At 46.4% G+C, this 27,209-nt stretch overlaps 1 protein-coding gene across 5 annotated transcripts; it reads left to right on the top strand.

Annotated features, from left to right (window-relative positions):
* Positions 1 to 695: 695 nt before the first annotated feature.
* Positions 696 to 21,727, top strand: CBX6 (chromobox 6). Of its 5 annotated transcripts, none has more exons than XM_073326698.1 (7): positions 696 to 865; positions 1,015 to 1,058; positions 1,264 to 1,329; positions 1,458 to 1,524; positions 4,100 to 4,153; positions 5,588 to 5,719; positions 12,581 to 21,727. In XM_073326698.1, exons 1-7 carry the CDS (start codon positions 797 to 799, stop codon positions 13,490 to 13,492), a joined length of 1,344 nt encoding a protein of 447 aa, XP_073182799.1. In that variant the 5' UTR covers positions 696 to 796; the 3' UTR covers positions 13,493 to 21,727. The 5 variants fall into 5 exon arrangements, with proteins under 5 accessions (XP_073182799.1, XP_073182779.1, XP_073182789.1 ...); XM_073326678.1 differs by having other exon boundaries at positions 12,527 to 21,727; XM_073326688.1 differs by lacking the exon at positions 4,100 to 4,153 and having other exon boundaries at positions 12,527 to 21,727.
* The last annotated feature ends 5,482 nt before the right edge of the window (positions 21,728 to 27,209 follow it).

The following is a 27,209-nucleotide window of genomic DNA, read 5'->3' as shown; positions in this document are numbered from 1 at the left end:
ATTCTGACCCTGGCAGGGGCCAGCACTAGCTGCTGCTTCAGGAGAAAGGGCAAGAAACCCTGCAGTGGGAGTTATAGGATAACCCGATCTCAGGAAAACTTTCTTCCTAACCCCCATTCTTCTACGGGCAGTTTATGTCCTGAAGCATGAGGGTTTCCATTCTTTCGCCTTTGATGCCTTACTTATAAATTGCGCTAGCCTTGTTAGCTTGATCTGTGTCCAGACCTTTTCTGACCAACGTGCTACCGGCAGGTCCCTCTAACTGCACTGAGGGGGTAGACGGGCTGCCTACACATCTGCCCCCTTGACCCTGGGATCCGGGATCTCTTAGGGGGAAGGCAGCTTCACTGGCAACCGGTTCACAGGAGCCGAGGGACGGGGGCTGTACCTCTAAAACTGCCCCCCGCCTCCCAGCGCGTTTACACCCCAGCCCCCCGTTCTTTGTACCCCCAGCCCCCTTCCCCGACCCCGCGCTTTGCCGCCCGAGCAGCGACCCAGCTCGCGCCCCGCTCCCTGCAGCCCGCGCGCGCGCCTGCGCCCTCCTCCTTTTCCCCTAGCAACCGCCGCCGGGGAGACCCTGGTAACGGTGCACGCGGGAGGGGGAGAAAGAGAGGAGGGAGGGTCACGTGCGGCCGCGCGGCCGCAGAGCGAGCGTGAGCGTGCGCGAGCCGGTGCAGCTCTAGTAGCGGCGGCGGCGGCGGCAGCAGCAGCCTGAGCTGGGGGGAGGGAAGGAAGGAGGGAGGGAGAAAGAAGCGGGCGGGATTATTATGGGCTGTGGGTGCTGCTGCTGAGCAAGATGGAGCTGTCTGCAGTGGGGGAGCGAGTGTTCGCGGCCGAATCCATCATCAAGCGGCGGATCCGAAAGGTGAGCAGCCGCCCAGCCCGAGCCCGGCCCCGGCCCCGGCCCCCCGCTGCCCTGGGTTTGTTGCAATGGCCATTTCGCTAATCCGCCCTCCCTCCCTCTCTCTTCCTTCTCCCCCCTCCTCCGTTCCCCTCCTCATCTGTGTTTTGCAGGGGCGCATCGAGTACCTGGTGAAATGGAAAGGCTGGGCCATCAAGTGAGTTGTTCGAGTATTTCTCCGTGTGTGTGTGTGTGTGTATGTGTGTCTGAAGGGTTTTCCCCCAAGTCCGCGCTGAGATAATATTATGCATCCCTTTCCCGTGCGCGCAAACTGTACTCTGAGGTTGCTCCCCCCCCCCCGCCCACATTCTCCTTTTTTATGCGGGTGCTCGTGTTTTGTTTATTTTTTTGTGCCTTGGCAGGTACAGCACTTGGGAACCTGAAGAGAACATCCTGGACTCCCGACTTATTGCAGCCTTTGAGCAGAAGTGAGTTTAACAGGGGAAACCACGTTTGTTTATTTGACATCTGAGCTACCCAAAAAAAAAAAAAAATGTGTATGTGTGTGTTTTGTCTTAAGAAAAAGTTTAACTTCCTAAAATTTGACTCCCTAAAGGGAACGAGAGCGTGAGCTGTATGGGCCCAAGAAGAGAGGACCCAAGCCTAAAACTTTCCTCCTGAAGGTAACTTTTATTTAAATAACTTAGGCCCAGTTAGATGTATCCAAAATCCCGCTGCCTGTCCACTTTTGGAGGTACTTAACTCTCAAATGCCTTGGGCCTCCCTTAGTCTGCATGTCTGGTGCAACTAAATAAAAGGGGGGAATAGAAGTAAGTGCATGAGATGCTGCTTGGGGTAGTGAAGGATTATCACCAATGGGATAGTAAAAGCTAGGGTGTGTGAACCTGTGTTTGTGGGGATGTTCTCTTCTTGTCAGTCTCCTCCTCTCCTTCCCCTCCATCCACCCCCAGATGTTTGTCCCTGTGGTGTTTGCACCTATCTGCTCTCTCTCCCCACCACAGTGGTATTTCATTCCTCCCTCCCCACCTTTGGTCTGCATGTGATAATATAGTGGCATACTTGGTGGCTATGAAAAGGTTTTGTAGTTGTTGTTTTTTTAAGATATGACAAGGGTCCTGCTGCTGCCCCTCCTCTTCGCATGTCAGTATGCTAGATGCCCACCGGCGCTATATTGGCAGTCCTTTGGGGCTCGCTGCTTGTTCTGAAAGTCATGGAATAACTATGCTTCTTCATGGCATAAAGACTCCACATCGTCCCCATTGACAGCGTCATTTTCATGATATCTGTTTTTTCATGCATAGTCGTGTTTTGTCTCAGAAGGAAGACTTTTTTAAAAAAAAAAAAGGTGGAGTCCCCAGTTTCCTCTTTTTAAAATGTGGTGGTGGTGACCTTTGTAGCGGAAGTTAACAGATTTTTCCTGTAAGAGTTGGTATCTGCCATATTCTGCTATCTGACTGACACCCTGCAGACAAATTTGTTGCATTATTGCTCCCCTACAAATCCCAATCCTGGATCATAAATGAATGGAGGTGCCAGAATATCATCCAGTGTATTTAAGACAAATTTGCATGGGGAGTCAGGAATTTCTCAATTCTGGTCTAATCTGATACCCAGATGCTATGGAGATGGGTGCTGTAGCAGTGCATCTAATACTCCTATCTCAGGCATTGACTCATTCTGTGCCTTTGGGCAAGTGAAGTTACATTTTTGTGTCTGCTTTCCCTATCTGTAAAATGGGGTTAATACTTTGCTTTCCTGCCTCATGGGTGTTGAGAGGCTTCACATCTTCAAAGCTCTGTTGAAACATAAGTGAAGCGCTAAGTGGCAGCACTCAAAGTTCTGTGCAATAGGACAGTGGTTCTCAACCAGGGGTATGCGTATGCCTGGGGGTACTCAGAGGTCTTCCAGGGGGTACATCAACTCCTCTAGATATTTGTCTAGTTTTACAACAGGCTACATAAAAAGCACTAGCAAAGTCAGTACAAACTAAAATTTCGCACAGAGCAGAATAAACCACTCATTTTTTATCTACTGTACACTGAAATGTAAGTACAGTATTTATATTCCAGTTGATTTATTTTATAATTATATGGTAAAAATGAGAATGTAAGCAATTTTTCAGTAATAGTGGCTGTGACATTCTTGTATTTTTATGTCTGATTTTGTAAGCAAGTAGTTTTTAAGTGAGGTGAAACTTGGGGGTACGCAAGACAAATCAGAATCCTACAAGGTGTACAATATTCTAGAAAGTTGAGAACCATTGCAATAGGATTCCCCCTGTTATCTGCTTTGGAAGGATAGAGCATATGGGAGGACCGCAGACATAGTTTAAACATTGTGGGGAGAATCTTCCTGGGGTTTTCTGGATGCCCTGGTAAAAATTGGGGAGCTCTCTGGAAATTTTTAGGAAGCACTGCTTGTGATTGGAACATTCTCCCCCCTCCGCAGCCGCCACCACCACCACCACCTTGTCTACATTGTTACTCTTTCCTTAATTAAAAACTGAAAACGATAAAAATCTGTTTGCTTTCCCCACTAATGAGTGTGTTTCTTTTTACACTTCACTCCCTGAAACGGAGCTAGTCAGTTTCATTCTATAGTCAGTTTTTATCTCTGACACTTATGCTTTAGATCTTCTTGTGTTTGGGAGTCTAATAATGCAGAGGAAAGCTTAAGACGACACCATTGACTTAAAAATAACATTTCTGTTTGAATTTTTTTAACCTACTATTACTTGTAACACTTGAAATCTGAAAAGAAACATTCTAATTTTTGCTTCTTTATTTACATTGAGTATTTGACAACTCTAATCAGTTTTCCTGAATAGTCAGTTGGTTTCCTCTTCTATGTGTGTGGGACAGAGCAACATGGAAGGGGAACATTTAGTTAAAAAATTTAAATGTGTAAAACTATATATAGCAACATGTGATTGTATAGTCGCAAAGAGCTGGCAGGGCATCTCAGAAACAGGTGCAGATTCTGAATCCACCTTACTTCTGACTTACTGTCTAAATTGATTAGATTTCTAGTTAATGGTTTTCTATTTTAAAAAGATATTGGGGTTGGGGGACACAAATCATTGACACTTCAAGAAATAAGCATTCCTATAATTTCTTAAACACCACCACAACAAACAATATTCCTTCACTGGCGTCTTGACTTGCCTTAATTCTTTTCCCTCCCCAACTCTTGAAATCTACTTGACTGTTTCTGTAATCCTCTGACTTGTGCTTATAGTTAGCTTGTCACGCTGGAGAAGAGAGTGAAGCGTGGAACAAAAAATCACCACTGGTAGGTTGATGCCTCACTGTGGGGAGCACTGAGTAGGGCAGGAGCTGCTGGTGTCTCCTCTGGGGAGGAGGTCTGGTGAGAGGAGGTTGTGTTGGGGACTTCCCTTAGTTGCTGGTTTCTTTGGGGTGTTATTTTTAGGGCTGGATCAGAAGTCAGACTAGACAGCAAGAAGTAACTCTCTTTTGGTTTAGTACCATCTGAACTTGTCCAAACTTTTTTTGAGGAAACTTTACAATGTGATTTTAGTTAGAAAATCAGCTAAAAGAGCCCTTCAGTCCTTTGTACTGAAGTCCTATCTTTCTGTCTGCCAAAGCCAAGGTTTTGACTCCTGTAAATGCTGCAGGACTGATGCCACTACAGGAGGAGAAGGAGGGTTCTGTTCTGTCTTGCACATTAAACATGTTGTCAGTTCTTTTGACTGCAGAATCTCTTGCCGATGAGGACTTCTGAAGCACGGGGGAGAAACTTGACTCTTGGGTCCCCGGGGGAGTTTGCAGAGCTGGCAGTTAGAACAATATTCTTTTTGACTGGCAAACTCAACCGATTAGAACTGGAAGGCATGGAGATTAAATACGGAACCAAACCACGACTGGTTGTAAAAGGCTAGCATGCACTTGTAATGAATGGTTTCATATATAATGTTTCTGACCAAGATTTTCAAATGTGGTGTTTAAAGTTAGGCTTCTAAATCCATATTACAGCATCTAAATAAGTGGCCTGATTTGAAATTCCGTTTGCTTATTTATTTAGTTATCTTAATATTGATTTGGAGCCAGATTTACAAAGGAATTACTCTTTGAATTGAGTTATGTGCCTAATCTGCTTGGGCACTTCTTAAAATCCCACTAGGTGCCTATCTGCATTTTAGGGCACCTGATTGTTTTATAAATGTGGCTGTTGGTGCCTTAAGTCAGGCTTCGAATGCTTGGCTTTTCTATCGGATCGCTAAGGGATATCACACCAGTGTTTGTGATATCACTAACACGCTCTTGCATCATGGATGGCAGGACTGAAAGTGTGGGCTTCAGCTACAGTATTTTGGGTAGAAGGTTTGGCTGTATTCCCTGGATATTAGTCAAACTTTCCCATGGATGAAGTTTACTTGTAGGGGGGATCATGGCATGCAATAGCCTGTAAGGTGACACTAATTTATGGAAAACGTAAGTTGTTGCTTTGGGAGAGGAATTTGGAGTGGCTGATGTGGGGCAGTCCTTTCCAACCTTTATTAATCTGACATCCCTGATAGATCTTGTCTGTAGGAGGTTGCTTGAGGGTTTAGAAATATAGAGAGAGGAAATATCAATAAGATTCAGTCTGGGGAAAAATGGAAGCTCATGCAGAGTAATAGAGACACATTAACTGTCCCACACATATACTTTGCATGCAACTTTTGTCTTCCTTTCTCACCTCCCTGACATACTTCTTTCCTCACAGCTTGGTTGGCTTGGGAAATGCAAGGGTCACATGCAACTCCATAAAGTCATGCATGTGCTATCGGAGGACATGTCCCTGACCCTCCTGCTCAGCTTGCAGAGATCTCTATTCTCAGTCACTCTAAATAATAAGGTAAAGATTGGAGGGTGTTAATGGAGAAAGTAGTACTGAGAGCGTGCAGTAATAGACAATAGGGGATTTCCCTCTTGCTGCTTGCAAGACCTAATTTAGTCTGTAAACTGAAGTGGAGGGAGGCGCAACATGGTGTTAAGCAACTTCCTCCCTCAAACTCCGCTTTTGATCTCCCTGTTCATAAATTACCCCTCAGCAGATTGAAATTGAAATCTGTTCCCTCATAGCATTCATTTTCCCTCCAATGGGGAAACACAGTTTATGGTAAGGTTGCTTAGGAGCCACAGCTTGCTGTTGCTCTGTCAGCTAAAGCTTGCAGAATGCTAGTCAAAGAGGTGAAAGGGGAAATAAGGGCTCTTATAAATATATTATTTGAGGGGGGAGTACAAGACAAAGCAGATGCACTACTAAATAAGGAGGGACTCGTGTAAATACGGCAGAGCTACTAAAGTGTTTTCTTTTGAATCAAAACAAAAAAGAGTTGCATCCTTTATTACTTCCTATTTGTAGAGTTATTGACATAAATTAGGTAAAGTAGGATTTGTGGGGAACTTGAATATGTACTTCTCACCCTGTCTTCAGTATGTGTATCCTAGAGTGTGAAGGGAATGAACTGATTAAATTATTTGTTGGATCACTAGCAATAATTATTTAAAAAAGAACAGAAGTAGGGAGGTGTGAGCTGATGAGAATTCATGAGGGGGCGGAGCAAATGTGATCCAGATTTCCAAAAGAAGGGAAAAAAGTGATCCTAGCAATTACTGTGCTGTAAATCAACCTTTGTTCTCTGTTAAATGAGAACAAAATCTCTAAACGATTGCAGACTTTTATCTTGGTGAAAACTGAACCAGGATCAATCAACAGGGTATTCTATGTACAGCACTGAACACATCTTCCACTCTTAAGTCACCAAGGTAAAGACCGTTCCCACTCCAAGGAATTTACCATCTGAAGGAGACATTTAAGATGCACTTGTGAAGTTCAGAGAAAGGATCAACTTTTGTTGTCTTAAACTATGAACCCTTACAATTCATGAGCACCATAGAAGAACTGAGCCTTCAGCAGGGAGAAGTGTGTTTCTTGCAGAGATTTGAGTGAGAAGACGACTTTGTAAACTGGGATTGGGAGGTAGCTCCAGGTATAGAGGGAAGCAGGCACATAACCAGGAATAGGAGAAAATGAATGGGTCAGTAAAACTATCAACTTCCAGGGGGAAGAGAGGAGCGTTTGTAAATGATATCTGACAAACTTGATCACATATTTGGTAGAATTACTGGACTAGTGTCTGGAAGGAACACGGTAGTTGGGACATCTGGATTTTCACTAAAGCATTTGATATTGTTTCTTGAAACTTTACTTGAGAAATGAATTCAAGCTGACTTGGGTATGTGTACTCTAACATGAATTGCTAAGCATTGCAAAGAATGTAAACTAAGCAATGAGTAACAGCAGTGTATTGAGTTGGAGGGAGTGTTAGGTTCCATTTTAGCCTATTTGTTGTAAATCTGTCAGAGGAGAAAACCAGCATGTTAATTCCATTCATAGGATAGTAAAATACAAGGTTTCATGAGGGTAGGGAAATAAAATATGGGCAGGAAAAAAGAAATGGATTCAACCAGGAAAAATGCAGACAAGTGCTTCTGGGATGTAAAGTAATCTGGGACACAAGTATTCAATGAGCATAAGACACTTTGAGAGCAAAAATACTTCTAAAAGAGAGAGAGAGTGACACACACCATGGTGTGATAGAGAAAAACAAATTAGACATCAGATTAGTGTGATATAGTGGCAAAAAAGACAAGGGGATTTATGGGTTTGCTGTGCAGGGGGAGCCATGCCAGCTATCAGGGAGTTAATAATCCCTCATTATATGGCTTCAGTTCGCTTGGAATAAGAGATTTCATTCCCTGCACTGCACCACACTACTAGATAATCCCAAACTGGAGGGAGTTCAGAGAAGAGCAGTAAAAATGCTTGAGGGGCTGTGATAATGATGTTTGAGATAAGACAAACAGATTCAAAGTAAAATATGGACCAGAATAGCTTGGTTAAAAGATGTCTGAAGAGAACCAGTGTGGGAGGGATAGCTCAGTGGTTTGAGCATTGGCCTGCTAAACCCAGGGTTGTGAGTTCAATCCTTGAGGGGGCCATATAGGTATCGGGGCGAAAATTGGTGATTGGGCCTGCTTTGAGTAGGGGGTTGTACTAGATGACCTCCTGAGGTCCCTTCCAACCCTGAGATTCTATGAACCACTGCCATCTGTATGTATTTAAATGGTGATGAAAAGAGTGAGGAATTATTTGGCTTCAAAGAGCTATTGAAACATACTAGACTGTAGTCTCTTTGGGTTAGGAATCTGAATATCTGTGCTGTAAGGCACATAGGCCGTGGAATAATAGATGAGTCTGAGCCAAAGAAACTCTGGATGCGCATTAGGACGTCATGCCTGACAGTGAAATCTGTGAGGATTTGTGTGTGCTAGAGATTTTTAACCTTTGCTGAGGATAAACACATGTTTGTGGCCTGTAGTAAACATTTGGGGAGTGGCAAACACTGTCCTTACAAATACATTAACCACCTTGAGTTATTTGACAATCGTTTAATTCCAGGTATAAAACGCCTAGTGTTCATGAGCCTTTAGACTGTGGAATTTGTTTCCAGACGAAGCAGTAGAAGCCCCCAGCCATCACTGGAGCCACTTACAGCTAGACTAGACAAAGCATTGGAGAGCTTACTGTAGGGAACGGCCCTGTATTAGCCAGAGATGAGCTACATGCCTTCAAGTCTCCATTCCCAACTTCTCCCATTGTGTGGCAGGGCTGTTTGAGAGGTTTGGGGCTTCCTGCAGCGTGTGCTGTTGTCATAACTTGGGATTGGAGTGGGCAGGGTGGGGGCAATCAGCAGGAGTGGAATCTTTTGGGATCAGATATAAGGAGTTGGGGAGATAGGCAGGGGAGATAATAGTGCAGCTTAAAACCTTAGCTCCCCAGAACCTGTCCTGAGCTGTGTGCCTGTGAGTGAGTGTCAGTGTCAGAAGGACGAAGTGAGAAAGTGGATGTTGTATCCTGGGGACTGCAGTTCTCACTGTGGTCACTAGATGGTACAAGAATCATTTGATTCTAAGTTGGCAAGGCAATGATGGATGTGGGGCCAAAAGGTCTGGTTACTTCTGTCCGGGGCTGGGTTTTGGGGGCAAGGGAATTATAGAGTGACTGTTTGGGATGAGGGAGAGTCTGTTTCAAAGGGGATGGGGCATCTTATCCTTGCAGGGCGCCATTTAAAGTGTGGCTCTGCTCGGAAAAGCGAGTGTAAAATTACGCTGTAGGGTTCCATGTTTGTTGTCTCCAAATCAGACTATCTCAATTTACAAATGAAAATGTAGTTAGCTGCTCACGACAATCCTGTTGCTGATGCATGAGCCAGAGTAAATTCCAGCTCACTCTGCCAGAGCTGTCATGGCTCTACAGGACTAAGAAGAACTAAAAACTTTTGTCCCAAATGTTAGCAGATATGACTCCTGATACATTTATTGGGGAGGAGGGGGAAGAGCAGCTCTCTTTTCTCTGAGAAGAGCAGGTGCCTTTCACTATTTAATCTGTCACGTTAAACAAATATCTCATCTGAAGGGGCAGGACAAGTCTGGTTTTTAGGGGGAGAATAAGAACACAGGAATTGCTTAGAAACCTAGGGGTGGAATAGGAATATAAGAATTGCATTGGAAACCACGATAGACCCTAGGTTAGGGTTGGTTAGGTTTTTTTTTTTTTTTTTTTTTTTGGTCCAAATTTCTTGGTCAAGGTCCAGACTCCAGAGAAACATTTTTCACACCACAGTAGTAGTAATAAGTAAATAAAAAGATTTTGCAGTTTGTTCAAAAGCATCTCATGGTCCGAATTTGGCCTGCAGTCCGCGTATTGACTACACCTGCCCTAGTTCCATTTAGCCCAATATCATGTCTATGACAGTGGCCAGCACCAGATGTTTCAGAGGAAGGTGTAGGGACCTCGCAGCAGGCACGTGTGAGATAATCTGCTCTTTCTCCCCCTCCTCCCACACCCTGACACACACACTAGGCTAAAATCCTAAAACGTGAGGTTTAACATCCCTTCCAAAATTTGCATTTTCATTAATTATGATAACTCCACATATTCTTGATCTCCCTGCAGACAACCCAGGGGATTAGAGACCAGTCATCTTAACTTCAGTACCTGGAAAGATAATTAAACAATCAGTTTGCAGATACCTAAAAGATAATATGGTGATAAGTAACAGTCAGCATGGATTTATCAAGAACAAACCTAATAGCTTTCTTTGATAAGGTAATGAGCCTTGTGGATAGGGAGGAAGTGGTAGATGTGGTATATATGATTTAATAAGGCTTTCAATTCTGTCTCACATGACCTTCTCATACACAAAAGTGGGAAATACAACCTGGATGAGGCTGCTATAAGGTGGGTGCATAACTGATTGGATAACCGTTCCCAGAGAGTAGTTAATTATCAGTGGTTCATAGTCAAGCTAGGAGAGCATATCAAGTGGGGTCCCGCAAGGATCGGTCCTGGGTCTGGTTCTGTTCAGTATCTCCATCAATGATTTAGATAATGGCATAGAGAGTATACTTATAAAGTTTGCAGACGATACCAAGCTGGGAGGGGTTGTAAGTGCTTTGGAGAATAGGATTAAAATTCAAAATGATCTGGACAAACGGGAGAAATGGTCTGAAATAAATAGGATGAAATTCAATCAGGACAAATGCAAAGTACTCCACTTAGGAAGAAACAATCAGTTGCACATGTACAAAATGGGAAATGACTGCCTAGGAAGGAGTACTGCGGAAAAGGATCTGGGGGTCATAGTGGATCACAAGCTAAATATGAGTCAACAGTGTAACGATGTTTCAAAAAAAGCAAAAAACATTCTGGGTTGTATTAACAGGAGTGTTATAAGCAAGACACGAGAAGTAATTCTTCCGCTCTGCTGTGCTGCGAATAGGCCTCAAGTGGAGTACTATGTCCAGTTCTGGGGGCCACATTTCAGGAGAGATGTGGACAAATTGGAGAAGGTCCATAGAAGAGCAACAAAAATGATTAAAGGTCTAAAAAGCATGACCTGTGAGAGAAGATTGGGGAAAAAAAATGGGTTGTTTAGTTTGGAGAAGAAAAGACTGAGGGGGGACATAAGTTTTCAAGTACATAAAAGGTTGTTACAAGGAGAAGGAAAGCAAATTGTTCTCATTAACCTCTAAGGATAGGACAAGAAGCAATGAGCTTAAATTGCAGCAAAAGTGGTTTAGGTTGGACATTAGGAAAAACTTCCAGACTGTCAGGACGGTTAAGCACTGGAGTAAATTGCCTAGGGAGGTTGTGAAATCTCTTAAAAATCTCCAGTGACAGAGCAGGTTAGACAAACAACTGTCAGAGAGAGTCTATACTTAGTCCTGCCTTGAGTACTGGGGAATGGACTACAAGACCTCTCGAGGTCTCTTCCACTCCTATGATTCTATGTCCAGTATCTTTTTGAACCTTGAATCTGAGACTTTCCTCTCATAGTATCCATCAGACCACTACCTTCTCCATCAACCCTTCCTAAAGATCCATTTCTCCCATGACATCTACAAGAAATTACTAATAGTCTGGATGGGACTTTGCTTGTTTGCTTTATTCCTCTCTCCTATCCTTTGTCTTGTTTGTCTTCTAGATTGTGAGCTTATGGACGCAGTCCCTGCTCCCTACATTCAGACAGTGCCTAGCGTGCATTGGGGTGCTTACTCACCACAAATAAACTTCTTGGTGTTGAGCCCCACCAACAACCACCAGATGCTTATGAGGATGATTGGCCCCTTCTCCTGGTGACAGAGTATAGTAACAATTGAGTGTAGCTTTAGAATCTCTGGCACCAGGCTCCCTGGGCACTTTCCTTTGTGCTCCTCTTTCAGGGGAGCATGTAAGAAGGGGGAGGTCAAGGAAATGCGCTAAAGCAGCACTGCATGCTTCGTGAGGATGCTACTTATGATGACAGGAGCGCTTCTCCTGTCAGCGTAGGTACTCCACCTCCTCGAGAGATGGTGGCTTTGTCTACAGGAGAAGCCCTTCCGTAGACATAGCGCTGTCTACACAGGGGGTAAGATCGGTATAACTGTGTCGCTTGGGGTGAGGATATTCCACAGCCCTGAGTGACGTAGTTCTGCCGACATAAGGCTGTAGTGTAGACGTAGTCTCAGACTTCCTCCAAGTGCAGTCCTTGGTAAGTCCTAGAACCTGACCGGCTGCCCTGCACTAACTTCCCTTGTTTGTGGAGGGAGCCGTTCATGGTGATTGATAGTAACAGTCTGCAGATGAAGTCTGCTGTTCCTTTCCCATGGCTCTGAGTTCCTTGGTTGGTTGTTTTAATTGCTGCTGAACACACACCGGCAGGTCATTTCTCTGATCTGTCAAAGATGATGCAAGTGTCATAGCTGCCGTCCTGGCTGATGCATTGGGTATTGAACAGGGGACTTCCGGAGCTAAAGCAAGAGCTGCTACAGCTTGAACTAAAAAGCCAAAGCTCCATAGCTAGGGGCTGTAACAGGCACTGAGGGGGACTTCTGGCAGCCGTTCGCCACTGGGTTACCTTAGTACTAGGGTCCTGTGCATTTAGTTCTTCATTTAAATGTGTAATTTGTATACAAACAAGGTGTAGCCTTCTGGCTCTTGACAGGGTGCCTCTCATGTGGTCTTGTCACCACAAGCTGAGGTGCCCCCGATTCAAGGCCTGGCAAGTCTCAGGTCGTCTCTGACTCCATTCTGCTCTCTCCCCCACCACCGCAGGCTCGGGCCCAGGCGGAGGCCCTTCACATTGGGGATGTACACTTCTCTGTCAAGCCTGGCTCTAGCACCTCGTCACCCAAGCTGCACTCCAGCGCTGCAGTGCACCGGCTCAAGAAAGATATCCGGCGATGTCATCGCATGTCCCGGCGCCCCCTGCCCCGCCCAGACCCCCAGAACGGCGGGGGAGTGGGAGGAGGGGCTGGCATACGTCCGCCAGTCTCGCCCTTCTCCGAGACCGTCCGCATCATCAACCGCAAGGTGAAGCCTCGTGAGCCCAAACGCAGCCGCATCATCCTCAACCTCAAGGTTATTGACAAGGGCGGGAAGGCCGCGAGTGGGGGAGGGGGCCTGGCCCGTCCAAAGATCCCCTCACGAAACCGCGTCATTGGCAAGAGTAAGAAGTTCAGCGAGAGCATCCTCCGCACCCAGATCCGCCACATGAAGTTTGGCACCTTCTCGCTGTACAACAAGCCGTCCGCTGCACCGGCCACATCTCTGGAGGGCAAGATGGAGGCAGGAGGCTCACAAGGTGCCTCCTGCGGGCTGGTCATGGGCTCCACCCCTTACGATGCCCACAGCTCCAGCTCCTCAGGCTGCCCCTCTCCTACCCCTCACTCGTCCTCCGACCCAGACGATTCTCCCCCAAAGCTGCTTCCCGAAACCCTGAGCCCTGCCATTCCTGACTGGCGCGAGTCGGAGGTCCTGGACCTGTCGATCCCACCAGAATCAGCAGCCACCAGCAAGCGCTCTCCCCCCGGGGGATGTGCTGGGGGCCAGACACCCTCATCATCCCTCTCCTCTTCTGACCCGGAGCAGGAGGCTGGCGACTGGCGCCCTGAGATGTCCCCCTGCTCCAATGTGGTGGTCACAGATGTCACCAGCAATCTCCTGACCGTCACCATCAAGGAGTTCTGCAACGCAGAGGATTTCGAGAAGGTGGCAGCAGGTGGAGGAGGCAGCAAGTGAGAAGTTGGCTCCCAGCTTCGGGGGGGTAGGGGAGGCTCTGCTGGAAGAAGTCATGGTGTGAATGGCTGTTGTTAGTTTTCTCCTGCTCTCCCCCCATCCCCTTCCCCGGTTCTTTTTCTTTTTGCTTGGAGACTGGGGTGGGAGTTAGAGGGCAGAGGTGTCTGAAGTTCCCAGATGTCACAGCTACGAGGGGTTGGGCTGGGGAATGATCATTTGTCTTCAAAGAACATGTTGTCATACTGGTGTGGAGCCTGGGTGACAACGGGGGTGTGTGTGTGTGTTGGGGCTGAGTGGGGAAGGCTCCCCCCCCATCTTTTCTGAAAGTATGGGGGAACTCCTACTACTGGAGAGATGGATAAGGCATTTGAAAGGGGCTGTGCTACCCTCCACCTTCCCCCTCTGCCATGCACTGTACACACACTCCTCCACTTCTCCAGTTCTTCACCCTGTCTTCTCCCAGGGAAGCTCTGACCCTCTCCCTTCTTTGTGGCATGGGTTAGCTGTCTCTTATGATCCAGCTTCAGTAGTTCTGGCTGCATCTCTGGGAGAGGGATACTATTGGGGGGAGGGGGAGGAAGAGGAGGGGAGGAGATCAGAAGTTAAAGCATCAGGGTTAGAACGAAATTGCAACAGAGCTCAAGTGGGGGGTTGCAACCCTACAACACATGCCCCAGGCTCACTTCCTTCTTGCTTTTACTATTGGTGCTAACTTGGCAGTTGTATGGGCACTTTGAGACTGCCTGGGCCCTTCCTCCTCCCTTCTGCTCCTTCCCTTCCAGATCTTCCAGTCTGCTGAGCTTTGTTGCGCCTGTCACTTCCAGCCTGGATCTTCCTCCTTCTGTTCATCACTTGCACTTGCTCGGGTCTGAGGCATGCCGTACCCTTCCTAAGCCTTTTCCTAGTGGAAGTGGGAAAGCCACACATCCGTCCTTCAATTCAGGAGGAGCAATGGCTTGGCATGACATTACCCAAGCAGGATGAGGTCAACAGGTCTTACCTCCCAGGAAAAATATAAGCCTCCTTGGGTCCACTGAATCACTTCACAAGCCTTGTGGGTGTGAAGGAAGATCTGCTACTCTTCCTGCTTGGTTTCATCTGTTTGTGGTGGGTGCGTTGGAGAGGGGTCACTGCAACCATTTCCAGGATCTAAAATTGCCTCTACAATTGTCAACCAAAGGTGCTAAGAACCTGTTGTAAGAATTACCGTGTCTTGCATTTTGTGTGTGTGTGTGTGTGTGTGTATGTGTGCGCCTGCCTGCCTCTCCTTCATCTGCCCCCCCTCCCCCCCACTCCCCAACTCCTTGTTTTTACATGTTCAGTGTGAAATTGGATCTGGAATCGCCCCCACCCTCTGTAATTGGAAGCAAGCGATGATGTGGCTTCCTCCAGTTCCCAGAGACATACCCTTAATGTCCAAATGTGCAAAAGCGCTCTTCTTTGCCATTCGTGGCTTGTTTGACTCTGTGTCAGTGCTGAGCTTTGTGGCTGGATACCCCTCCCTCACTTCCCCACTCCTCTGTTGCCGAATCTGTGAAACACTTGGGTGTGGGGAAGAGGGGCTGATAAAGTTCATCTAAATTAGTGTTGCAGTAAGTGTCTGCCCTGATTCCCTGACCACGGGGAAAAAGGGGGTAGGAGGGGTTGCCTGTTGTGGGATCCATAATTCTTTATATGCCTACAGGGCTGCACGTACTGGGGGAAGGAGAGAGAAACTCAGCTCTAAGGAGAGTGTCTCCCTCTGTCACACAGCCACCAAAATAACTAAATTGGGAGGAATTCACCCCTTTTGTGGTTTTGCATGCAGACACCCTGGATTTGAAGGGTATGTCTATCCTACAAGTGCTATGGCTGCTGCTACGCCACTGCAGCGTAGACACTTGCTACAGTGACAGAAGGTGTTTTTCTGTCGGTGTAATAAAACCACCGCTTCAAGAGGAGGTGCTTGATTGACAAAAGAATTCTTCCACTGACCTGGCTGCGCCTACAATGTGGGTTAGGTTGACTTAACTACATTGCACAGGGCACAACATTTTTCACAGTCATAAGCAACGTGGCTAGTGTGATCTAATTTTTAGGTGTAGACCAGCCTTAAAACTCACCTACTGCAAAATAAATGTCTACACAGAAACTTGCATCAAAATTTTAAAAACGTGAATTCAAATGAGTTTAGCTCCAGTTTGTGTGTAGCCAATCTGAGAGATGATCCCATATGTGGTTAGTTTTATTCCCACACAACCACAACACCCACCTCCACAAAGCTGCCCATCTTTTATGGGTTTTTTAAACAAAACTTCTAAAATCCAGCAGAATATTTCAAAACCAAATACAGGGTGGGGGAGACTTCCCCATTCATTCATCAGTCCAAGGCTTCCTGTAATTTGTTGGATATGTATGTGTGTATGTAAATTAATACCTGCCTGTTGTCTCTGCTTTGTTTTGCATCTTTCCTTCACCTTGCACATGCAGGGTTCTCTTATTTCATGGTAACTTCAAAAACAAGCAGGCCTTGGAGAGGTGGGAGATCTATATTGGGAGAATAACAAGGAGACTTGTGTTTTAAAAAGAGATGATTTTAAAAAGGAATTAATTTATGAGGCTGCAAGATAAGAGGAACTATTTTACAGAGTAGATGCATGCCAGCCGGTCACTTTTTTTTAGGTTGCTTGGTTACTCTTGGCGTGTATGTGATGGCGTTCTTGTTTCGTGATAATAAAGTTCAGAAATATTTGAAAAGTTTAAGTGGGAGAAAAAAGGGAACTTTAATAGGAAACTCTTGACATGTTTTAGCCAAGAAATGATCACTTGGCAGAGTTTGTTTTTTTTTTTCCCCTCCTGATGTCTGTTGTTTGGTGTTCCTGGATTTTTCCATAATAAGTGGTTTTCGCCTTCCTCTGAAGCATTGGCCAGAGGATTGCATGGGGGCTCGGTGACCCTTCTTCCTGGAATTATAAAGACAGGAGAGGGGCAGTGGGCTTTGGAGGAACTCGTATCGTAGATCATCTCTCAGTAGGAAAGACGTGCAATCCAGTCAGGGGAAGTAGCTTGAGTCCATTTGTCACCACCCTCCTGGGTGGGTCACCTGTGGGGATTGAACCCTGAACCTCTGGATCTAAAAGCATGAGTCTCTATTGCTTGAGCTTAAAGAACAGGCAGTAGCAGTCTTATAAATCTTTGTGTGGTCCAGCCACTAGAGGCTGACAAAACCCCACGCTGGTATGAATGTGGGTTATGCTCACCTTCCATCTCCCATTTATTTTTTCCTCCCTCCCTACTGGAAGATAAAAGGGAGGTCCCATCCATGCCTTTCAGAGAGGGCGTAGGGTTGGGGGGAGTATTCAAAAGCATTCCCCCAAAACCAGGGGAACAGTCTGTGTCTGTGCCATGTTTATTCTCTTGTTGTGTTTTTAGAGGAGATTTTATGATGGAAAGTGGAAAAAGTGAAATGAATAGTTTTTCAAAAAAAAAAAGAAAAGAAAAGAAAAAAGAAAAGTTTTTAAAAAATGAAATTTCTATAGGGGGAGAGAGAGTTTAAAAATGAATAATAAATGCAGTGATTGCACAAACTGTAGTGGTATTAGATGGTCCTTAGAGAAGAGAGTATTTTGTAGTGTTGAAGTGTGTGTCTGGGATGGTATCTGGCTCACTTGAACTGGAGGAGGGTGTCCTTGGGGTAACCAGCAATTTTTGATTTGAAGAGGCAAGTCCTGTTTTGGAGAAAACCCATGTAATTTACCCTTCTCTTCCCCACTTCCCCAAGTGTTGGCATGAGTTCCATCCAACAGCACTACCATTTCCCTTCCCTGCCCCCTCTCCAGAAATTAGACAGAGGCTCTGTATTTTTCTCCCCTTCCCAGGTACAGTGGTGCCAAAGTTGTTGCAGAATGGTAAATCCTGACCTGATGGGGTCTGGGCCAGGCTGGTAAAATGGAAATGGCATGTGAGTGGAGCTACTGAGATCTTGGATTGGCTTGCATCTTTCTTGCTAGATAACCACCCCAAGAGCAGAATAAACGCTCATTCAGAACAAGGCAAAGCTCCCTTCCTTGTCTTATCAGCTCACTGATTTCAGTGCTTCGTGGAAATGGCATTTTAAATACAGAATTTGCCACAGCAGAACCCGATGTAGCCCAGTCTAGTTTGGTGTCCCACCTCTGGCAATGGCCACTACCAGATCTTCAGAGGAAGGCAGAAACCCCTACGTGTACCTGAAGTTTTGGACAAGTGGGGATCACCCTCTCCTTGGGAAGGCTGGGGTGCATCGAGTGCATGTAGGGGTGAAAGCCAGGATGGCATTGGTGGGTTTTTACTAGTGCAGGATTGTAGTCTCCTGGACTGTGGGATGTGTGAATGTCCCATAGTGGTGGAGGGAGCTTTCCCAGCCAAGGCTGCACTGTGTCTCTTTGCTGCATATTGTTCATCTGCTGTGTTGGGGTGACTGTAGGAAAGAGGATGGGAACCAGGCGTTGGCGTCTGAATGTAATAAGTTACTAGATATGGGACTCTAAGATTTCTGGCTTGTCAGGGTCTCCTCTGTGCATTTTGGGTAAAAAAACAAAACTGTCTCTTGCCTTCTCTGGGTTGTTCTTGGGAACTCATTTTCTCCACTCTTCACCCCTGAGCTCTGCCAGTGCTCCTCTGTCCTGACCTACAGCTTCAGTCCTGAGCTGAGCGTACATACTAATCTCCCACCTTTGCTCAGCACTCCGTTCTGGTCTCACTGAAGCTAGCATATGGGCATGGAGCTGACAAGCATACAAAGCCTTTGCAGGGATGGGAGGATGTATGTAGGGCCAGTGGGGAGTTCTGCCTTCTAATCTTAGGTGAGCCACTTACTTGCTGTGTCTTTTCAGGGGATGGGGGAGTGTCTCCGCATCTCCTGTACTTCAGTCACCCCTCTCCTGCCACCCCTGCTGGGATGGAGGTGAGGTACCCTCCCTCCTTTACCAAATGGGTGCTGTCTGAGCTGAGTCTTCCTGGGTCATTAAATCCCCTTCCTCACCTCTGCTGTTAAAGGAAGTTTCAGGCGCTTTGCAATATTCCCAACAGTCAATCTAACTTCCTTCATGGACCTGACAGTACTGGGGATGGAGAGTTGGAACTCCCTGTGGATATCCAAGCTAAAGCACAGGTTGGGGTGGGGGAGCAGCTGTGCTGGCAGGTAGTCATTTCCCCCACAGTCCCGCCCTCCACACCACGTCAACAGTGGTGTCTGTGGATGTGGGATGGTGGGAGGAGAAAGTAGCGTAACCAACTGGGATGGCCCTTCTCGCCAGCGGGTGTGGGATTCCAGTTCCATAGCCAGGATTTGAGTAAGGAGATGCAACAAACCAAGAATGGGTGTCTGGCTAAGTGCTCTGTGTCCCTTTGGAGGAGTGCTTGTCCGTCTCCCATCCCCACACCTCTAACTGAGGCCTTGCACTGTTTGGCCTGATGTATCCTTTTCTCCAGTGTTGCTTGCTTTGCTGCTTTTTGGATTGCCCAATATCATGCAAGAGCTGGGATCTTATTTACTTTTTATATGAATATAGATATATATAGATATATATGTATATATATATATATAAAAGAACCCCCCACGTAATCCGTCCCAATCCCTATATCAAACGCATAATAGTTCAGAAGGTTGCTCTTGGGGCTGGGAGCTAGGCATTCCTGGGTTCTTTTGATTTCCTGTGATCTTGTGCAAGTTGCTTCACGGCCCTTTGCCTCTCTTCCCCTGTCTGTACCATGGGGGCAATGCCCTGTAGAGGTTGCTGGGAGGCTAAAATTTAGTAATGTGCATATAGAGCTATAGAAGGGCTGAGTATTGCTTCAGAACCCACGCATTCCTTCCCAGATACTTTATAAATCCATTGCATTGTCACTCTGGCTTTGAATGAGGGAGCGTTTTGGCCCTCCTCCAAAAGTGCAGTGTGTACATTTCTGAGGAGCAGAATCTCTCATCTCCTCTTCCCCCACCCTTATTTTTCCATTTGCCGCTTAACCTCCCCACGTCCGTTATCCAGCATCAGATCTGGGCATCCCTACTGCTCCTAGTAGTCTCCTCCCCCAAAGCGAGGCAATTGTGTTGACACTGTGTGGTCCTGTATTCTCATTAAAACATGCTATTCACTTCCAAGGTTGAGATAGCCCTCACTGGTTTACAAGAAGTGAAGACCAAGAAGTCCCTTCTCCTCTCCTCCCCTCTCTCTCCCCCGCCCCCCAAAAAGAATCTCAGTCAGGTAACAAAGGAAGATACCAGTTTTTCCAGGGTTGTACCTCTAGCAGTTCTTCTGACCTTCCCACCTTCTGCTGCCTAGCACAAGATGAAACCCTACAGGACCATCCAGAGTTCTGTCTTCAATGCAGAACTGCATCTAAGACCTGCTTTCCACCCTAACAGGAAACATCAATCCCTTAGGGATGTTCCACTCTTGTCCCTCAAGGGGGTGCTGTCTGGAGTCTTCTGCAGAGACAGCATGTTCAGTCTGGGGTGTGGACTGCCCCACTTTTGCACTCTGGCCAATCTAAGACTGGTATGGGGAAGAGGGTATTGAGATATGGCTGCAACTGGGGAAATAGTGTGGCAGAGGAAAGAAACAGGGTGATTACCCCAAAGGAGAAAATCAGTAAGAGAAATCAGAGTAATGTGATCTTAAATATTGGCAATGGTGGGTGATTCAAGAGAGATTAATTTGATGGGGGGTAATGGCAGGTTAAGTAGTTTAAACATTAATCCCTGTATTAGCTAACACCCCATGATGCCCCAATTCAGCAAAGCATCGAAGCACATACTTAAATCCATCCCTGTTCAGCAAAGCACTTAAAGCATGCACAAAACTTCTAAGCAGGTGGTTATGGATCTAAGTACTTTACTGGATTGGGGCCTCATACAGGAACTGTGTCTTTTTAAATCCAAGTAAATTTTCCCCATTATTGCAGTTTTCTTCTTTGCACTTCCGCTAGGATGGTGAAATTAACTTGGTCAGTATCACTTCCTGGTTCCCCAGGAGTAGCCCTGACTCTTCCAGTGTAGCAGGGACAAGTGGGTTTCCTTGTTGTGGGGGGAGGAAACTTCATTCAAGTTCTGAGAATAAATAAATCTACCATCATATTTTTTTAAAATCTAAATTTTGGAGCTAAACTACTTGCCATGCCCCCCCTTCTCCTCTTAACAGTAGAGGATTCTTTTTTTTCTTTTCTTTTTCTTTTTTTTTTTTTTAAATTTTGGGTGGAAAATTGCAAGGGGGGGTGGGAATCAGGGCTTGCACATCTGCCTCTTCCCTCCACCTCCCCAGGTGCCAAACTGAAGCCCAGATCCTGCAGACTTATGCAAGTACTTAACTTTAAGCAGGCAAGTAGTTCCACTGATGTCTAGAGGTACTTGCTTCAAGCTGAACATGTGCATAAGTCTTTGCAGGATCAGGGCCTTACTCTTTATCCCAGAGAGAGATTTTGATTTAATTTCTATAATGGTGATGGTCCTGATGCAACCCATATACCCCCCCCCATACCTGCCCCACACTTGGCATACAGGGTATGGTTACCCTTTAAGCTGGTTGTGTGATTCCCAGCTCAAGGAGACATTCACACTATTTCTTACTGAGCTAATACACTAAAAATAGAGTGTAACTGTGGCAGTGCGACCTTCAGGACTGGCTAGCTACTCTAGGGTCTCAGACGGGCATGTACTTGGGGCAACTAGCCCGTCCTGTGGCTTGTGCCACCATGGCTTCACTCTATTTTTAGTATGCAAGCTCTGAGAGCTGGCACAAGTATGTCTCTTCAAGCTGGGAATCACACACCCGGAGCCAACTGGAGACCTACCCAGAGAGGGGAGGTGGTGACTTTTTTTAATTTAAAATAAACCTAAATATCTTGTAACTTTTTTTTATTTTGAAAAATGCATTTAATTAAAGAATCATGCACGAATGAATTGTATATCTATATATTTTTTTGTCTTGTAATTTTCATTTTTAAATATAGTGTTTGCGTTTGTTTATTTTAATCCAGTTCCCAGCTGGCTAAACTCTGTCTAGAGTGGATGGATGGGACGCGGGGTGGGGCGATAGGATCCCCCTCCCATTGGCGTTTCCAGCGGAAAAATGGCTTGTTCTGGGTTTGGGGGCAGTTTGTGCTAATTACTCTCGTATTCTTGTACATTTTGTTCTTTCTGCTGCTCTTGAGTATTGTATCGATGCCAGAAATGGGGAGTTAATGAAAAATATTAACCCCAATAAATTGTTACATTCCAAAGCCTGTTGCCTGCCTTGTGTGTATGTGACTCTTTGTGATTTTCAAAGGTGAGTGGCGATGTTTTAACCTGCCAAGGGAAGCAGTGTCCGCCCCATCACTTCTGTTACTTACAGCTAGCTTCGCCAAAGCACAGGAGAATACACTGCAGGTAACAGTCTTGTCTAACGAGGAGTGTTGGAAAATGGACTAGATGTCTTAATAGGTCTTTTGCCCTTTAATTTTTATGTAATTGGGGACAGACTAGCAGAGCTGTTAACTTGGCTCTTTAGGTAGTTTCCATGTTTAAAAACAAAACAGCAGCAAATACAAATGAAGCACAAAGCTCGAGTCAAACTTCTGCCCAAAAACAAAAACACAAGGAACTGGGCTGCTGCTCTCAGAGGCAGACACACAGATGTTTTCCTCTGGAGGCATCCATTCACCTGGAATCCCAATATGAGTCTGGCAACAAGTGACCTGTTAACTACCTGGACAAGCCTGACGGCTATTTGTTATTGATACTGGCTCATACGTAGCTCTTGGACTTCAAAATCTGTCGTAACTAGAAGAAGAGGAGATAGAAGCCTGGTGCCCTTTTTCTACTAAAAGCAAAACAACAATCTCCGTGTTATGATGTGAAAATGCCAAACTCCTGCCTTCTATTTAAAACGCTTAATGAGAGGCATATTGAAAACCCATCTAGATGTGGGGCAAGACAAGTCTATGCTCATCATCTGTTTCCCATCCTTTTGTCTTTAGTGCTTGCTGCAAGTTGGCCCAGAAGAACCTGTGGGCACCAGATCTGATCACTAAGGCCTGGTCTACACTGCATGGTTAGGTCAACACAAGGCAGCTTACATCAACCCAGCTATGGATGTGTCTACACTTAAATTTTGTTCCTGCCAATATAACTGCCCCGGTATGGCAGCTTAACACCACCACCTCCCTGAGTGGTGGAGAGTCAAGGTTGATGTAATTAGGTCGACTCAGTATCAGTGTAGATACTGTGTTACTTACGTCAACTGTTACTGGCCTCCAGGAGCTGTCCCACAATGCCCCACAGTGACCACTCTGGTCACTGTTGTGAACTCCATTTCCCATGGGCCAGGTGGACAGGAAACTATTCCTCCCCTTTAAAGCCCCACAGATTTTTGAAATTCCTTTTCCTGGTTGCCCGGCTTGGCAAATACCTAGCAACAACACTCCATTGTTATGTGCAACTGCTCACCTGCCCATGCCAGCTACTTGCAGTAGGCAGAAGGTTTTGTACCTCCTGGGTTTGTGGGGAGAAGAGGCAGTGCAGGCACAACTCCGATCCAGCTGTAGAAATGTTGACGTCTATGAGCAGATTCATTGGGGCATGCAGGAGAAGGGCTAGAAGAGAGACCAGCAGCAATGCCGCATGAAAGCCAAGGAGCTGTGGCAGGCATAACAGAAGGCAAGGGAGGTCAACAATCAATCTGGTGCAGAGCTGTAGACCTGCCACTTTTACAAAGAGGTCCATGCCATCCTTGGGAGAGACCCCACACCTGAGCCCTGTGGATACTTTGGAGGAGCCCGAGTCACAGGACCCTGCCATGAACAGCAAGGAGGAGTATGGGGGACAGACGACCAGAGGATCCAGCTGCACAGTGAGCCAGGGTATTTTTTGACCCCATCGCAGTCCAGGCAGTTCTGACAGTCACACAAGAGCAAGCCTGATGCAGGGTAAGTATGCCGTTTGCTTTGAAATTACAGAGATGGAACCCCCCAAACTAGCAGGACACGTGTTGATTTACTCTTTTATTTATGCTAGAAGAGGTAGTGAAACAACCAAGAGACGTGGTGGTGGTATCTGCTTCTCATCCCCCTCTAGAGTTAGACAGAGGGGGCCATGCAGAGCGGTTTGTTTTATGTTCTCCAGGATGTCCTGTGAATTCTCCATAGAGATAGTGATGAAACTGTGATGAAGGTACTCTGCAATCCTCTGCCAAAGGTTTCTGGGGAGGGCTGCCTTATTTCTTCTGCTGCAGTAGAACACTCTTCCATGCCACTCAGTGATTACTTCAACAGGCACCATTGTAGTACATAGGCTAGCAGCATACCGGCCCAGGTGGCATCGGGATGCCAGCAGCAGCTGTTACCCTCAGAAGTGAGTTACTAGCTAATATCACCCCTGCCGGTGGAAAACAGTGCCACTATTCACTTCCATTGCTCTATACAACTATATTAACTGAGCTATCCTCCTTCAATTCCCCAACCATCTCCCCAGCCCAAGGGCCATACTCGCCATGGCTGGTGCTGTGACTGGCACAGGACTGTATCATCCCAAGGAGAAGTGAGAATGCAGTGCTCACAACTTTTGGGGATCAAGAGGTGTGAGTCCAGTATCCTAAAGTTTGATTTCTGTTGTGAATATACTGACAGTGGTACTCCTGTGTGTTGTGGCCTTTAGGGTCTACCCCTCCACACCCACAGAAAGCCTGAGCCAGATAAGGAGAAAGAAGAGGACTCAGGATCATGTGTTCTAGGACATGTTGTAAGCCTGTGCTTACATAGAATGAGAATGAGAACAGGGCCTGGAGGATGACTCTTGCAGACATCATGGGGAAGGAAGGAGTGGAGAGGAGAGGGAGATGCACCAGAGCATAATGGTGCTTCTCAGGCAGCAAACCAAGATCCTACAGACTCTGATAGAGCTGTAGGTCCAAGAATCCCAGGCTTACCTCCCTCTGCAGCCAGTAGACAACTCAATGTTGGGACCTCCTTACACCACCTCTCAACATTCCACATGGCATCAGGGACCACTGCACTGCCCCTACCAATCCAATCCGGGGGACATTAAAGACCATCACAGCTGCACATACACGGATCTGTGAAAGACATGGTTGGTGTGTGCCCACCTAAAATATAAAATGGCAGTTCTTTCCCCTTTGTAAGTTGTGTTCCCTTAATTTATCAAGTTTTATAAAGTTCTAAATGTTTAATCATTTGCCTGGTTCACATTACAGAATAAAATTCTATTTTTTGAAACATAATTCATCTTTATTCGTTCACAACATATGCTGGCTGGTGCTGAGCACATCTGACACTCCCCAATTTCCTGTTACTTCATTTTATTCCAGAACGCACAATATCATTCTCAGACAGTATTAAAAGGTGCATTAACAAAGTTATATTACTACACACACAACACTTGCTACAAGATTCATACTGGGCTGCAAAAGACCAAGGCCAGCTCGAGCACACTACTATGAACCCTATTAAAATGGTCTTTCAGAGCCTCCCTGAGCCATATAGCTCCGTGTTGAGCACTTCTTATAGCCCTTGTATCTGGCTATTCACATTCAGCGGGCAGCCGTTCACTCCACCTCCAACCTAGTGGAAACTTTTCCCCCTTCGCTTCACAGATATTATGCAGCACACAGCTGGCAGCAACAATCTTTGGCATTTTTTTTCATTGAGGTCCGGTCTCGTAAATAGACAATGCCATTGACCCTTCAGACAACCAAAGGCACATTCAACTATTTTTCTGTACCTACTGAACCTGTGATTCAAACGGTCCTTGGTGCTGTTGAGGTACCTGGTGTACAGCCTTATGAGCCATGGGAGCAAGGGGTAGACTGGGTCTCCCAGGATCACTGTTAGCATTTCAACATTCCTGATGATAATCCACCAGCTGGAAAAGAAAGTCCCTGATTTAGCTTTCTGAACAGTCTTGTGTTCTTAAAGATGTGTGCATCATGCACGTTCCCTGACCAGCCCCCAGTGATGTCAGGAAAGCATTTATGGTGATCCACCAGTGCTTGCATTACCATAGAAAAATAGCCTTCTCCCTCGATGTGCTCTGTGGTTTGGTGCTAAAATAGAGATGTGTGCCATCTATTGTGTGCCACAGTTCAGGAAGCCCATTGCTGCAAAACCATTCACTTATGTCCTGCACATTTCCCAGAGTCGCAGTCCTGTGTAGGAGGAGGCAATTAATGGCCCTGCACACTTGCATGACAGCTGCCCCCCAGGGCCGTCCTTAGCCATAGGCAGAATAGGCAGTCGTGTAGGGCACCACTCTGCTGGGAGTCCGGACAGATGGGAAGCAGTGGAGCATGTAAGAGCAGGGATGCTGGGTCCTAGAGAGAACCGAATGCAGCACAGTCTGAGGGAGGAGATTGGCTGCTGGGGTCTCTGGGAAGAGGAGAGGGGAGGGGTGGGGGAAGGAGGAACTCACCTGTGAGTGTGACTCTCTCCCCCTGCGTGAGGTGAGGCAGGCTCAGCGGCTGCAGTATCCTTTGTTGCCCCCACCCCCATAAGGTCCATTCTTCTCCCCACGGAGCACCTCTCCCCACCTCCCCTCTGGTAGTCTGGGTTGGGTGAGGGGAAGGGGGGGGCTGACTGGCTACGTGCTGAGGAATGAAAGTGAAAGTAACTCACTTCCTCGGCAGCCAGCCAGGATTGGAAGGGTCACATGCAGCTGGCTGGGCCAGATAGCATGTGTGAAAACTCAGAACGGGGGTTGGGGTAGGGTGACCAGATGTCTCACTTTTATAGGGACAGTCCAAATTTTTGGGTCTCTTTCTTATATAGGCTTCTATTACCCTCCATCCCCTGTCCTGATTTTTCACACTTGCTGTCTGGTCACCCTAGGTGGGGGTAATTGGTGCCTATATAAGACAAAGCCCTAAATATCAGGACTGGCCCTATAAAATCAGGACATCTGGTCACCCCAGCTGGGGAACACGTCTCTCCCCCAGGCTGGCAGCGATCCTTCTCATCTGCAGGGGAGCTGCGCAGGGCAGGATGAGCTGCTGTGGCTCCGTAGGTGCCCCGTCCCTGAGATCAGATGCTGTGCTAACTTCACCCTGGTCCATTAGTCTGGCAGTGGTGCCCATTGGTGTGTGATCGGACCTGAGGGTTTGCTGCTGCTGTTGCCACTCTGCACCCCAAGAGGTAGATTTTGGGGTCCTGCAGTTTTCCACCTATCTCCTCCTCTGCTGCAGCTGTTGGAGCAGCAGCCTGGGGCGTGAGTGAGCCAAGCATGAAGGCAGTACTGTGTTGCCATTTAGATTGTCATTTAACAACTTTGTGTGCCAAATATGCTTGCTAACAATCCTGAATCCAATTTCAATATTTTTTTTTAAATCAATATCTTAGCCAAAACCAGAAAATTAAGTTGTTGACAATTGTTTGGGGCAGGGAGCGGGCCAGTTTTCATCAGAGAAACAAAAAATGCTGACTGGCTTTCCAATAGCCCTGTTACTGCTAAATAGAGCCCTCCAACAACTGTAATATGCGCATCTCCTTACTAGTGTATAGAGTGACCATATGTTGTACTAAGATTCTCTTGCTCCTTTTCCCCAGTGAGTCAGTATGGCTTTTGACAGCCCAGAGGTTGGGCAGCCAATGTCTTACGTTTTCACAGTGTTTTGTCCAACTTTCATAAAGTAAATACTCAGTTAATATGAGTTGACAAGGCCGGGGACACTTCCTTGTGAAGAATCTGTGCAGCAGAGCATGCGAGAGCTGTGAA

Source organism: Lepidochelys kempii, chromosome 1 (genome assembly GCF_965140265.1).
Source record: "Lepidochelys kempii isolate rLepKem1 chromosome 1, rLepKem1.hap2, whole genome shotgun sequence".
Lineage (NCBI taxonomy): Eukaryota > Metazoa > Chordata > Testudines > Cheloniidae > Lepidochelys > Lepidochelys kempii.
This window is presented reverse-complemented; position numbering and strand designations above follow the sequence as displayed.

Excerpts from the sequence above, each read along its gene's own strand:
- CBX6 (XM_073326678.1), top strand. The coding sequence starts at position 797 with ATGGAGCTGTCTGCAGTGGGGGAGCGAGTGTTCGCGGCCGAATCCATC. Across the intron at positions 1,525-4,099 it reads CTAAAACTTTCCTCCTGAAG|TTAGCTTGTCACGCTGGAGA; the intron begins GTAACTTTTATT and ends TTGTGCTTATAG. Across the intron at positions 5,720-12,526 it reads CAGTCACTCTAAATAATAAG|GCTCGGGCCCAGGCGGAGGC; the intron begins GTAAAGATTGGA and ends CCACCACCGCAG.